Raw genomic sequence first — 15618 nt, forward strand, 5'->3', positions numbered from 1 at the left:
CACGACTTTTTCAAAAATAGCAGATCTACAAGCTCGCAGCGCGGCACTCGGTGCCGCGCTGTGAGCTTGTATATCTGCTATTTTCAATAGTTAAATCATAAAATAATGATACACAATAAGGTGTACCGGTTCTAAATGGGTTTTAATCCAGGTGATTATGGATGCAACGTGTGTTGGCCTGCTGACAGGAACAGACAGAGTACGACCTGTCCTGTTGACTTGGATCCAGGATCTAAACGTGGCGCTGCCAGGCCCATCATCTCTGATCTCTTCAATGTGTTCAAAATGCCCTTAGAAATGTCCTTGGCTCAACTGCATCCCGGCGTGTGGTCTCTGCGTGTTTGTGTCGTGCGTGCGCGTGTGTTTTTGTTCGTTCATGTGAATGTGAATGAACATGCCTGTCCTTGTCATGCTTGCTGTGCTGCATGTCCTTTTGTGTCTGTGTGCGTGTGCGCGTCTGTGTGCGTGTGCGTGTCTGTGTCAGTGGCGTCAGTTCAGAAAAAGCTAAGCTTAGAAAAAGCTAAGGCACGCGCGCGAAGACACCAGTCATGTTGCCATACCTTAGGGCATGATACATTTATTTTTAGAAGTATATTCTATTTTTTCTCCCGTTTCTACGGTTTCTTGGGTTGGATATGGCAGCCTAGAACGGTTGTTCAAGTGCAGCTAAACTTGGCATGTTAGTAAACGTGCCACAATTAACAATAATGCATTGCACCTGTGCAGCTGACCTGCGGAACCTGGGAATATGCCATTTTGTCAATATGGGGAGAATACAAGTGTGGAGAATATAATTATAATACCTTGTTAACCTACCTTGCATTTGTAGTTATTTTACTGTAATTTAACAACATAATAACCAGCACAGACAGACAAGGAGACATTCATGGATTTTTTTTATTTAAAAGTAACTTTTATTTTCCCCCCCTGGACCCAGGGTATGGCAGCTGCATACCCCTGCCATACCCAATTGACGCCCCTGGTCTGTGTGCGTGTGCGTGAATGCATGTGCGTGCATGTGTGCCATTTGGCTGTCTGGCAGGATTACACCATGACCATATTCCTGCGCCAGAGCTGGCGTGACGACCGCCTGTCCTACAACCACACCAACAAGACTCTGGGCCTGGACAGCCGCTTCGTGGACAAGCTCTGGCTGCCCGACACGTTCATCGTCAACGCCAAGTCGGCCTGGTTCCATGACGTCACCGTGGAGAACAAGCTGATTCGCCTGCAGCCTGACGGGGTCATCCTGTACAGCAGCCGGTAGGGGGCGCCGTAGGCATGGGTGTCGTACCAAATTCTGGGCCCTGGGTACAAGGATTCACTCACATTTTGTGCTTCAACTATTGATAAATAGCAGATATACACTGCGAGCTTGTAGATCTGCTATTTTTTTTTAAATCTTGACAATTTGGGCTTTGAATAGTTCAAATCCTTCTAAGGTTTTTTTTTTAAAACCTATGTTTCTATGTCAGTGGTGCTCAAACTTTTTCATGTGAAAATGATATGTATTTGGCCACGGACCCCCATCTCAAAATATTTAGTTTCAGGGACGCCCCCAGAAGCAAAATTTGAGTTACAAATGTTCGCTTAAAAAATATATACAGTATATTCAAGGATTTGCACACATTTTCACGACTTTTCAAAAATAGCAGATCTACAAGCTTGCAGCGTGGCACTTGGGGCCGTGCTGTGAGCTTGTATATCTGCTATTTTTCAATAGCTAAATAATTAAAGCCCCTCCACCTTGGGCCCTAGTAACTCAGTCCCAAATTTTGCTTCTGGGTGGTCCCTGGAAATAAATATTTTGAGATGGGGATCCGTGGCCAAATACATATCATTTTGGGGGTCTTTCACGTGAAAAGGTTTGAGAACCACTGACATAGTAGTCTCTCAAGAACAGACTAACTGAGCTCCAGTTAAGCGAAAAGGACCTTTTCTTTGACAATGGCTGGCCAGATTGCTGACATAGAAACATAGGTTTTTCAAAAAAATCTTAGAAGGATTCAAAAGACACTTATAGAATCGGGTCAAAATTCTAATTTTCACGATTTTTCAAAAATAGCAGATCTACAAGCTTGCAGTGAGCTTGTAGATCTGCTATTTTTCAATAGTTAAAGCATAAAATAATGAGTACACAATAAGGTGTACCCGTTCTGAATGGGTTAACTGTCCCCCGTGCTTATAGGATCACTTCAACGGTGGCGTGTGACATGGACCTGACCAAGTACCCCATGGATGAACAGGAGTGCATGCTGGACCTGGAAAGCTGTGAGTGTGGTCATACTTTCCTCTGGACATAATCTTACTGCTTGATACCGGCCTTCCCTCGTCCCCCTATCCCAGGGTTCCCCAGTTAGAAGGGCCGAATCATGTCTAGGGTACCAAGCCGAGGGCCACAGCATTGCAAGGGGCGACGGTGGCGTTCCCGCTACTCCAGCGACAGTTCAGATATCGTCGTTGTCGGGTGAAAATCTTTTATGTCCAAAACCGTTCGTTTTGCATTTATCATTTTAAAAATGATTTAAACTAGTGAAAACAGCCGATCTACAAGCACACAACGCCTCGCACCGCGAGGCGTTGTGTGCTTGTAGATCTGCTGTTTTCACTACTTTTGTGAGACGGCCTTGAATGATGAAGCAGGGCTTTACTTTGCGAAAGAACTTACAAATTTGGAGATACGAGGTTTCCACCTGACAACAACGATATACTCGTTTTGTTGCTGCTCTTATACCACCATTATTACTGGGGTTGGTGGGGGCCTGACAGTAGCCCCCCGCGGGCCGCAAATGGCCCGCCGGCCGCCTATTGGGGAACCCTGCCCTATCCCCATCAATACACTGTGTTATTGTAGAGGTCATTTTAATGTGTAACTACAAAAAGTGCTCCTCGGAGCACAGGTCTCAGCCAGGTTAGGTAAGTTATTGTGGGCCAGCAATGTTTGTAACTCAGTCATTACTCATTATAGAGGGGAGGAATCTGTAGAAGTTGAGAGATTAATCTTGATGGCGTTACTGCAGTGATATTCAACTGGAGGCCACTGGGCCAAATTTGGTGGAGTTTTCTTGTGGCCCTGTAACACATCCCATATTACGAAAATACAGTATATATTGGATGGTTGGTTGTACAGGATGAACATTTTTATGCTTGTCATAACCGTTAACCAAAACTCATTACATCAACATGTTACTGTGCAGTGTTTTTGTGCTATTGTACAAAACTATGTCCATTGCACTGTACAGTATGCTACTGTATGTACTATAGGTAGGCTACGATAGGACCATGACCGCTTCATACATTTCTGCATTTTGATGTTTGAAAGGATAATTTCTGTTCCAATCCAAACCTTTTTAGTGCACAGGCTTTGTTCTTTATGTGTGTTCTGTGTGTTTCTATGTTTGTATGAATGAACGTTTTATTTTATTTATTTGAATACCTGGCTGCAAGGGCACAGGCTCTTATGACTTAATGACTGCTTCATACATTTACATATTTTGATGTTTGAGAGGATAATTTCTGTGCCAGACATTTTTTGTGAACAGGCTTTGATTTTTAATTTGAGAAAATAGGAAGTATGCAATTCAATGTGTTCTGTGGTCCCTGGCAGCTGGCACGGAAGCGTCTTTGTGAGAAGAGTAGCGAGGGCAGGCTGATATGGTTCTGGAGTGTTTCTATGTTTGTATGAATGAAAGGTTTTAGTTTTTTGTTTATTTGAGTACATGAGGGCTGACAAGGGCAAAGGCTTGTATGATGTGTTTCATGAACCATTATTTGGGATTTGACATTGAGTGATTGGGGGAAACACATGACAGTGTAAAAAGTAATGGATGAGATGGAGAATGGAAAAAACTCAGAAGTAGCTACAAATGGAGGGAGATGTTTGATGTTGATGATGTGTCACTGAAATAAATGGTAAATGGTGCATTTATACAGTATAGCACCTTTATTCAATGCGCTTTACAGAGATTGTGCGTTACATTCACCCATTTACACACACTCATACACCGATGGCAGAGGAAACCATGCAAGGCACCAACCTGCTCATCGGGAGCAATTAGGGGTTCAGTCTCTTGCTCAAGGACACTTTGACAGCAACTCTGGGGGAGCCGGGATCGAACTGGGTACCTTCCGGGAACCTTCACTGCTATCCCGAAAAGGTAGCAATGTAGCTTTTTTCAAGCTACCCTATACTGCCCAAGTTAATTATAACAGATCCATCTTACTACAGAATATAGACACCAGTAAGACTCCCTAATCGGGAGATAATTGACCGTCACGTTGCATACACAAACTTTAGAAGGCAATCGTAGCCAATCAGGAGGGAATATGGGAAATCCATGTTGATGACATGACTTTAGAGATACTGTGTAACGCTTTGCGTGATTTTAGGGCAAAATCTGTAGGAGCAGTGTTCAAAAATTGTTTTGCAAAAATTGCCCGATGGTGGCGCTAGAAGAGGGTGATGTGAGAAATCAGGGGCGGAGGTTATGATTTGCCATCCAATTTGCGTGATTTTAGGCCAACATCTGTAGGAGCAGTGTCCAAATATGCGTTTGAAAAAATGGGCCTGATGGTGGCGCTAAATGGGACAGATCCATGTTGATGACATGAGTCTAGACATACTGTGTCATAATTTATACAGTATTTATGTCTATAGACATACTGTATGGACATAAGACATAGAAGACGCCCCTAGCTTCCACTGTGGACTGAAGACTCACCTCTTCAGACTCCACCTAAACCCATAGCAGTACCACCATGAGGCCAATTTGAAAATCGTCTTGTTTTCAAAGTTCATGATTTGAGGCATTTTGTTCTAAACAGACCACTGTCCATTGAGGTAAATAAAAACATGTGAAAAGGAAATTCCTTGAGTGCTCAGTGCTGGCAACTTCTTCTATGTCTCATGTTATTTTGAGCTGTGTGCCAAAAAGACTATCTAATTAGGAGTGTTGCGGGCTTTCTGCTCTGTTGCAGATATCTTTCTCTTCTAAACAGACCACTCCTGCAAACTTTGGAACCAATTGGACACATTCGTCTTGATCACATAACTATAGAGATACTGTGTGCTGTGTGATGTTTGTACAAAATCTATTGTTCTATCAAAAGAAAAGTTTTGCAAACATCGGCCTCCTAGTGGCGCTATAACTGCCTATCTTGAAAATTGTTGGCAGAGGTTCTGCTCTGCCATCCAGGGAGTGTGTGCTCACAGTTTCACATCAATCGGACCAAAGGTGCCAGAGATTAGCTGTTCACAGACAGAAGGACGAATGGATGGACGGACGGACGGACGGACGGACGGACGGACGGACGGGCGGGCGGACGGACGGGCGGGCGGACGGACGGACGGACGGACGGACGGACGGACGGACGGACGGACAGGCTGACTGACAGGGGGCAAAACATAGTCTCGGCCACGCCTTCGGCCTGGTGGATCAAATATCATACCAAGATACTGTGTTATTGTAGAGGTCATCTCAAAGTAAAAATATTATGCCCAGTCGATGGCTGTTAAATGGGCCACTGACACGCTGGATCTGAAGAGAAACTGTCTGCTATGAAAATCCACAGAATAATGAGCCGTGTTACAAGCTGCCTGCTCCTGTCCCCCCATGCAAAGATAAAAAATGACACTGCGTCAAAGCACACTGAGCAGACCTGGGAGCGTAGTATCATTTCACAAGATGCATAATGTCGTTGTCGGGTGGAAACCTCGCATCTCCAAGTTTCACATTTGTATGTTCTCTCGCAAAGTAAAGCCCCTTTTCATCATTCAAGGGCCAAGGCTGTCGCACAAAAGTAGTGAAAACAGCAGATCTACAAGCACACAACGCCTCGCGGTGCGAGGCGTTGTGTGCTTGTAGATCGTCTGTTTTCACTAGTTTAAATCATTTTTAAAATGAAAAAATGCAAAACGAACGGTTTTGGACATACAAGGTTTTCACCCAACAACGACGATAATGCACCACTAAAATGTCTTGTTGTCTGCCTGCATCTGTGTTTATTCCAGATGGTTATTCCTCCGAGGACATTGTTTATCACTGGTCGGAGAGTCAGAAGCATATCCACGGCCTGGACAAACTGGAGCTCTCCCAGTTCACCATCATTGACTACCGGTTTGTCACAGAGATGATGAACTTCAAATCCGGTGAGCTTTTCCACAAGTTATTGCTGGAGTAGCCTTTATAAAGTCTTTTGGATTTGCATTGAGTGGATGTAGTGTGGGGGGGAAAAATAAAGAAAAATAAAATAACTTTCTTGGTCTTCAGCACAACTCTACTCATGAAAGACCTCAGAACCTTTTCACATTCGTTTTTGAAGCCGTCTCTGTGGTTATAATCTATGCATAGGCCATGCATCATTAGGAGACTTCCTAATGGGTAGGCAAATAATTTAAAAGATGACAGGACATCATTCTTAAAAGAAGTATGCTTCAAGTATTTATATACAGTATATCGTCACTGTCGGGCAGAAACCTCGTATCTCCAAGATTCAAATGTGTAAATTTTTCGCAAAGCAAAGCCCTGCTTCGTCATACAAGGCCGTCTCACAAAAGTAGTGAAAACAGCAGATCTACAAGCACACAACGCCTCGCGGTGCGAGGCGTTGTGTGCTGGTAGATCGGCTGTTTTCACTAGTTTAAATCATTTTTAAAATGATAAATGCAAAACGAACGGTTTTGGACATACAAGGTTTTCATCGGACGATGACGATATATAAATGATATAAAAAAAAAGACAGTAGGAGCAGTGAAGTGCTTTGCCGAAACTCTTTTCATAAGTGAGACGTTATAAAATGTGGTCATTGTACAGAAAAAGTAATGGTGGTTTCTGTCTTCTGTTTCCCCAGCGGGACGCTTCCCCAGACTAAGCCTTCGTTTCGAGCTGAGACGGAATAGAGGCGTTTACATCATCCAGTCATACATGCCTTCTATATTATTGGTTGCCATGTCCTGGGTGTCCTTTTGGATCAGCCAGTCAGCAGTCCCAGCTCGGGTGTCCTTAGGTGATGAGCGCTGTTTCACCAATGACAGAATTTAAGTCCCAGTGTCCCACGGTGTGGGTTAAATTAATCCCCCTTAAACGTACCCACCTTTACACTGTACAGTACCTTTTTATTTGATCTTTGGCCTAATTGAGTATTCCATATAGGTTATGAATTATGCATACATTTGATGCTGGAGACATCATCCTGGTCCTGCTAATAAGCTCATAAAGTCACATTGATTCCTAAAACTTGGAGGGAAAGTCAGATAGTGGTCCGTAGCCAAATAATAATACGTCTGGCCAAAACCTCTTAACTTAATTTTTGAGGTTTTTTATTTTTTGGCATAAATCAGGGCTATTGAACACCCTTTACATCTGAGTGTTGATTAAAATAATATTGAACCAATGGAAAGTAGTAAAAAGTGCTTGGGACAAAACTAGGGATGCCCCGATCACGTTTTTTTTTGCTCCCGATCCGATACCGATCAAATATTATTGCTTCTGATTCGATCCCGATCTTTCCCGATCCGATCTTTTGGCAAGGCATTAAGAAAAAAAAAGTTCTATTCATTCTATCACTTAGTGCAGCACTGAATCAACAAATTAAAAACAGCTTATGAGTAGTGTATAGTGATATAGGCCTACTAGTGCAGTGTTTCTCAAGCATTGTGCAGCGGACCTTTGGTGTGGCCTTTGAAATTTGGCAGTGAAGTCACGATTTAAGGACTTTTAAAACCTGTTTAATACCTCAAAGAATAAAATAAAATAGACCATTACAGCATCAAAAATAATCAACAAACTATATAAAAACTGGTAAAACATTGGCCATTTTTTAAGTTGAAACAAAATAAGTTAAGAACCAATTAACCAGTCTGCTTGAAAAGTATGCATCTGTAGCAGCTAGTTGACAGTGCAGAGAGACATAATTGCCTTCCTTTGATCCATTACAAGGGGCCATTACTACTTATTGGCATCAGCTGCCAGCTGGACACAGAGTCTGACACAATCACCTCCCCTCTGCAGGGCTCTGTGTCTGTCTCATTTCTCCAAAAGCCCTTAAATATGATTGAAAATGATTAAGGATTACTGTGATTATGGTAAGCTTACGTTTCATATCGCATTCACCTTACCTGTAACTTTCACTACTCCCAGAAAATATATATTTTTTCCGATAAAAATGACCATATCGGCTGGCCGATCCGATCACGTGATCGGAATCGGGCAACACTAGACAAAACCTCTTAACTCCACGCTTTCTGCCAACCCAGCTAACTTCACGTGATTGGCCCTCTCTTTTTTTCTCTTTTTCAAAACCTCCTAACTCCACTTGAATTCATTTTCCCGAAAATTAACATTTTGGAGTTAGGAGGTTTCGGCCTGACAGCAGAGATATTAATTTAGGGGTCCTTATTTGCTACTAATTACTTAGTAGATTTTGATTATAATTACAAAACATACATTACCCACTTCATGCCTAACGTATACGGTATTTCCAATTAATCGCCAGGGCGCTTAATTCACAAAATCGATTTGAACGCCCCAAGGCTGTTTGCGATACTTATGTCCATTTGAATGGCGGTCGATGTGCAAGATGATGTCAACTCCCAGCGGGTATTTGGTGCCTGACGGCTGTTTGACCCCGGGCGATTATTTGGAAATATGCGGTATAACATTTCAGCCATTCAAAAATAGCCGATCACAAGATTTTTGTACATTTTATACATTTGAAAACTTGTGAAACTGCCTGGAATTTCGTCATTTTAGGGGCATGGCGACTTGGCCTTTGGTGTTGTCTATTTTATGAGGGCACAAATAAAACAAGATTTTAGTCCATTGAAAGAATTTGTTGAATTTAAGGGTTAGAGATGATAACCTAATCTGCAGTGAAACAGATAAATCATGGTATTTACAATCTGATCCATATTCAGCCCTATCCTCCACCAATCAAAGTAACTGGATTGGTTTAAAGATAGGGACTCGGGGGAGAGGCCATGGCCTCCATGAAATTCCTGCCCCACTTCTGTATAATGAGTACTTTCTACTTTTTGGTACTTTAAGTACATTTTGATAGCAAAAACAACTTTTGTACTTTTACTCAAGTAAATTTCAAATTCTGGACCTTTACTTTTCCACCACTGACCTATGTACAGGTTTCCCACGGTCATGAAATTCCTGGAAACATTTTGAAATTAGAAAAATATTTTTCCAGTACTGGAAAAGTTTTGGAATTGATCAAGGGTCCTGGAAGGTCCTGGAAAAAATAGCTATGCATTGTCTTTGGTTATTGATTTTGTTAATACCTCTGAAATGACAAATTAAACATGGGCCAAATTGGCAGAAATTGTGAGGCGTTGTGAGCATGTAGATCTGCTATTTTCACAATAGAAACGTGTTATACAAAATTCCACAACTCTTAGTGCTCGTCAGGGCGCCGGAAAAGGTTGAGAACCACTGGCATACACTACCTGTCTTTGGGCATTGCGCATAGGAGTAAGCGACTTGTTATTGAGCTGAATTATTGTTATATAGTCCTGGAAATTGGGTTAAATATTCTGGAAAAGTTTTGGAAAAGTTTTGGAAATGAATTGGTAAAAATGTGTGGGAAGCCTGTGTATGTACTGATGTTCCTCTGTACATTCTGCAGGGATCACCACAGTCCTCACCATGACGACACTGATGGTGAGCGCTCGCTCCTCCCTGCCTCGGGCCTCTGCCATCAAGGCTCTGGACGTCTACTTCTGGATCTGTTACGTGTTTGTGTTCGCCGCTCTCATCGAGTACGCCTTCGCTCACTACAACGCCGACTACAGGCTCAAAGAGAAGGCCAAGGTGAAGGAGAACAAGATGAATGAGGTGAGGAGAACCTTCAGCTCGCATTATGCATTTTTAAATTTTGACAATTTAATCTATTGATTATTTTTGGGTTAATCAAATAATCAAGAAACACGTTCAATTTGTTTTCCTTACATATTGAATCGATACAATTGTAGTAATAGTAAAAGATGTTTTATAATCTACTAAATTGACGTGTGGTGTGGAAATATAGTCAAAATATATCCTCTACAAGCTCACAACACGTTGCATCGATCTTGTAGATCAGCTTTTCCCCCGCTATTTATTAAAATCAATATATAATTTATAAAATCAATGAAATAGATTAGTTGGATTAACTGTTGCACCCCTACATTCATCTCAATGTTCGCTGTCTTGAGGTTACAAGCCACTCAATATGAGGGTCACAGGTCCTATAATTCAGAATTCAGGACGCCAGACTCAATTCTGGTCAGAGAAACAACTTCCCTGAATTATCACAGGTTGTATAATTAACCATCTGTCTCCAGTCTCCACCAGCCGAAAGGCATGGGAGAGACTATGTTTTCGCCCCTGTCCGTCCGTCCGTCTGTTACCAGCTAATCTCCAGCGCCGTTGGCTTTGGTCTCGGCCAAACTGTGCACAAACACTCCCTGAATGCCAATTCAGAACCTCTTGTATGCGCACTCCCTAGAGGCCAAGGAAAAACTTTTGCCATGCATTTTTCATTTCTGCATTTTATAGTGCCACCAGGTGAGGTGGCCGACTTATATAAAACACCATTTTTTCCTATTATTCTTTCAGATTTTATCCAGAAATTACACAAATCACATCAGTACACAGTATCTCTATAGTCATGTGATCAAAACGGATATTTCATATTCCATCCTAATTGGCAACTATTGGCTTCCAAAGTTTGCAGGATTGGTCCATTTTGAACAAAATGACTTAAATCATGAACGCAGCCTGTGATAACAGAGAAATTCTGCATGCACATTGCCACTAGGTCAAGGAACAAATGCCACTCTTTTCACATTGGCCTGTAATAGAAACACCAGCAGGTTGACTTTTAATGTTTGGAAAAAAAATCCTCAAATCATGCATGCAGCGTCACATTGTCGTTAAAGGCTGAAGAAGACATGGCACCCTTCTCACATTGGCCTATTATAGCACCACCAGGAGGCCACAATAACCTACCTGACCTGGTGGAGACCTGTGCTCGGAAGAGCACTGCTTCTAGTTCCCATATTTTTTCCCCAGGCAGTGTCTGTAGATGTCATTAGGTTGTTGCCAGAGGAAGCTAGCAAGGAGGTGCAAAGTCTCACTTTCTAATCATGTCATTTTGATCCTCACTGTGACTTTGACCTTTGATATTTTTGGCCTGGAAATGAAAACTTTCATACAGGCAGTCAAATGAGAGTTGATTCATGAGGATGTGTCTAGACTTTTACAAAGTATGTCTATAGTGCAGTATTGATACTTTTACTTAAGTAAAACATTGGAGTGCATTTTCCACCCCTGACCATCCCATACAGCAGTGGTTCTCAACCTTTTCAGGCCACGATTAGAAATAATATATTTTAACTGGGGACCCCCCATCCACCACCCTGACGAGCACTAAGAGTTGAGGCATTACATTTTGTATAACACGGTTCTATTGTGAAAATAGCAGATCTACATGCTCACAGCGACTCGCAACGCGAGGCGTTGTGAGCATGTAGATCGGCTATTTTCACAATTTCTGCCTCTAATATTTGACAATTTGGCCAATGTTTAATTTGTGAGGCCAATGTTTACTTTTAGAGGTATTAAAAAGTCCTTAAATTGTCACTTTGGAAATGTGCATATGCCCTCTATACACTTAAACTTTATGTTGGTTTGTTTACTGTCAAGTGAGAAAAACAATGTTGCACATTAAGTTAATCCCCAAAATACCCACAGTTGAGAACCACTGCCATACAGTACCTCTCTTCCTCTCGTCCCCCTCCAGTCCATCGTGAAGAACGGCAAGCAGGCCATGGTGCTCTTCTCCCTGTCGGTCACCGGCATGAACCAGGGCGTGGTGATCTCCAACCGCCACTGCCGCGGCCAGCCCCCGGGGGAGGGCGGAGGCGAGGAGGCGGAGCCGCCACGAAGGAGGCGGTCCTCCCGGCAGACGGAGGAGAGCGAGGAGGAGAAGAACAAGTGCTGCTCCAAGTGCACCTGCAAGCCCATCGACGCGGACACCATCGACATCTACGCCAGAGCCATGTTCCCCCTCACCTTCGCCGTGGTGAACGTGATCTACTGGGTGGCCTACACCATGTGAGCGGGAAACCCACGGGGACTCTGCGATTGGCCAGCACTCACGGCTGTATATATAGAAAAGGGAAATGAGGGTGGAACGGTTCCGCTTTGAATTCTAGGAACTGTGGAGATCAAAACTCAGGCCTCTGAGATTAAAAAAAAAAGAAAAGAAAGCTTTAAGAGAAATGAATTATGTTATGGCCTATGAATATGGTAATTAAAGGAAGTGTTAGAAGATAAAACTAATATGGACAGGAGGGCATCAGATTAAGTACGGGCACCTCTTCTAAGTACAAATACATAAGTGTACTCTACTTGAAGGTGACCCTTAACCTGTTTGAATGCTTTAACCAGTGATAAATAGCAGATATACAAGCTCACAGCGCGGCACCGAGTGCCGCGCTGCGAGCTTGTAGATCTGCTATTTTTGAAAGAGTCGTGAAAATGTGTGCAAATCTTTCAGGTTCACTGTATCACAGCTTTCACTCTTGAGCTTCGAACCTCTCATCAGCCAATCCGCAACAACGTTGACACCCACGACTATACTGTACAGCTCGTGCACAGACAGCTGCGGGACTCCATCACGATTACACGCACCCACTGTAAAGAGACGTCCTCAGACACACCACAGTTCCAACACAAGATATGTCGTTTTCTGGATGGGGGCCCACTTAGAAATTCTCAAAAGCGTACGCGGCCCACCCATCCGATATTCAGAGCATGTTTGTTTTAATGATCAATCAATTGATTGTGTTCTAGCTTGTATCACTGGGACTAACGTAGAATACTTTGCTGTTCATCGGAATCACAAGGAAAACTCTTTTTTTCCCAAGGTTTTCAAAAAAGAATACCATGTCTTTTTAGTTTTTTTTAAAACATGTATTTATTTTATATTAATGTTATATTATCATTCAAATCGTAGTGTTTTTCCAATTGTTTGGGGGCCCACCTGCAATATCCACACCCCCGGGGGCCCAGGTTGGGACCCACTGGCTCAACTAAACTCACAGCTATAATCTTAGGTGGGCCTGCCTGTTGACTTGAAAAGTAAAAACAGGACGACACGATGAGGTGTATTTCTATTCTGCATGGCTGATGGCTGATTTATACGTACTTGGCCATATCATTGCTTGTCGGACACATCTGATGTTCAACGCAAGGAGACAAGTTGTTTAGTTGAAACTCAATCATCTGCGGGCAACACGGTTGTACGATGAAGAATAAATTAGGACTTACTGTACGTCGCTCACCCCTCGCACCTCCACTTTCCTTTTGTCCTCCACCCATTTTTCCAATACATTTTTTCATTTGGGATGCAGAGTGGATTGTCTTATCTCCTTTGCCAGTTCTGCCTGTTTCCGGGCTATTCAAAGACTTTCTCCACTGTGTGTGTGTGTGTGTGTGTGTGTGTGTGTGTGTGTGTGTGTGTGTGTGTGTGTGTGGGTGTGCGTGCGTGCGTGCGTGCGTGCGTGTAAGCACGTGTGTGGGTGAGTGTGTGTGTGTGTCTCTCTCTCTCTGCTGGATGGAAATGTTAGCTTTATCTTTAATAAGTTGTTGGTCATGATTACCCTGAAAGCTGAGATCCTCTCTAGCACTGACATAATGTAATCAAAACATTTCTCACAAATGTTCAGTAAGACTGCAGATGTGAAGATTGATTCCTCGGTGTCTGCAAAGATATGATAAGGATATTAGAGCAAATGTATTCCTTGCAGCAGTAAATGGGTTTCTCCAAGAATCCACTTTGTTGGTACAGAAACTTCATTTGAAGAAATTCACTTATTTGTAGGATTCTGAATAATTTAAATTGACCCACTCCCTCAGACTAAAACCATGTGGAAATGTTTAATATTTATATAAATTCTTAAAATGATCTAATGTTGCCTGTCCGTGTCTTAGTGGTAAATGGAAAAAAAATATGGTTTCAGCTGACTTAAAATAGTCCCCCTTGCACCTAATTAAAAGTGATTTGAAACTGCTTAACAACCTCATGTTATATTTCAAACCAACATCACAAGAAGCTTTACAATAAACAGAAAAGGTGGTGGGCAACTGTGTTCTAAACATCTGTACACACTGGTGTCTTTCTTGACCAATTAACAATGTCTGTCTTATAACTCTGCATCTCATTGGTGGGCTGTGGACAGTCCAGAAACCTGTCTACCAGGGACATCATTGAGGAGGGCCCCAAGCTAATAGAAACTACAGCCTTTCTCTCCCTGGAAAGGTAGCATGCACATTTTTCGTCCATTAATAAAACATGCTTAAAAAGTTTGAAATGTTGTTTGGGTTTACCAAACCTGCCTACCAATGATGTCACTGATAGGTAGGTTTCTGAACTTCCATATCCCTCCACTAAGACAGTCCGTGACCCCCAAAATAATCATATGTTAACTGGGGACCCACCATGACAAGGACTAAGAGTTGAGGCATTACCTTTTGTCAAACACGGTTCTTTTGTGAAAATAGTTCACAATTTCTGCCTTTAATATTTGACAATTTGGCCAATTTTTAATTTGTCATTTTAGAGGTATTATAGACTTCTTAAATTGTCACTTTAGAAATGTGCATACTGTATACCCTCTATACACTTAAACATTATGTTGGTTTGTTCACTGTTGAGTGAGAAAATAATGTTGCAATTAAGTTAATCATCAGGGGACCCCCAAAAATAATGTGGGGGTCCCGACCCACAGGTTGAGAACCACTGCTCTAAGACACAGAGTAAGTAAATGGTGCCAACTTATAATGAGCATTATCAAGGACCAGAAGTCAAGAAGCTTATTACAATATTGCCAACCAGGAACCCTAACCCAACAGTCCCTGGACAGTCCTGACATCAACCTGCGCAGCATCCAATTTCAAAAGCCTCAACAGCCACACAAGCCCCAATCCTTCAAACGCACACATGCGGACCCAGACGTGCCGGGTCCGCATGTCTGACTGCACCGTGCTGCTTGGTGTGTGGAGGCTGGTGGAGCCAGGCTCTTATCAGGCCTAGCAGTGCAGAAGCAGACCAGGCTATGGGTGGGAAAAGGGCAGGGTTGAGCGCTCTTTGAACGAGGCCCATGGCAGGACCAGGGAGATAACTTTGTTCTGGGCCAGGAGAGATGACATCATGACGGATGAGGATGAAGATGTGGGAGCATGGGCAGGAAGCGTTATCCACTGGGCCTTCACTTCCAGTGGCACCACGTGGACGGGCACGGACACGCACAGACGGCACACGCATGCACGCGCACACACGCATGCACACACACACTCATCACGGTTCCGTTACTTTTCTACCGTACATCTTCCCACACTTATATGCCCCCCACCCCAATGGTGTACGATTGTACGTAAAACTACACAAGCAAAGAAGGTGATGATCACCCACACCATGTGGAAGGGCATGTACTAACACGCACGCACACACACACACACACACACACACACACACACACACACACACACACACACACACACACACACACACACACACACACACACACACACACACACACACACACACACACACACACACACACACACA

General features: G+C 43.0%; 1 protein-coding gene across 1 annotated transcript in view; it reads left to right on the top strand.

The window, feature by feature from the left end:
* Positions 1–12105, top strand: part of gabrd (gamma-aminobutyric acid type A receptor subunit delta) — a gene marked incomplete at both ends in the record, with an annotated part of 31820 nt that extends 19715 nt beyond the window's left edge. Inside the window, 6 exons of the mRNA XM_080733453.1 lie at positions 1043–1263; positions 2189–2271; positions 6011–6148; positions 6850–7005; positions 9631–9839; positions 11788–12105. Of these exons, the coding sequence (XP_080589579.1) occupies positions 1043–1263; positions 2189–2271; positions 6011–6148; positions 6850–7005; positions 9631–9839; positions 11788–12105 (1125 nt within the window). The remainder of the gene's footprint in view (positions 1–1042; positions 1264–2188; positions 2272–6010; positions 6149–6849; positions 7006–9630; positions 9840–11787) is intronic.
* Between the last annotated feature and the right edge of the window lie 3513 nt (positions 12106–15618).

Source organism: Nannobrachium achirus (genome assembly GCF_963921795.1).
Source record: "Nannobrachium achirus genome assembly, chromosome: 9".
Lineage (NCBI taxonomy): Eukaryota > Metazoa > Chordata > Actinopteri > Myctophiformes > Myctophidae > Nannobrachium > Nannobrachium achirus.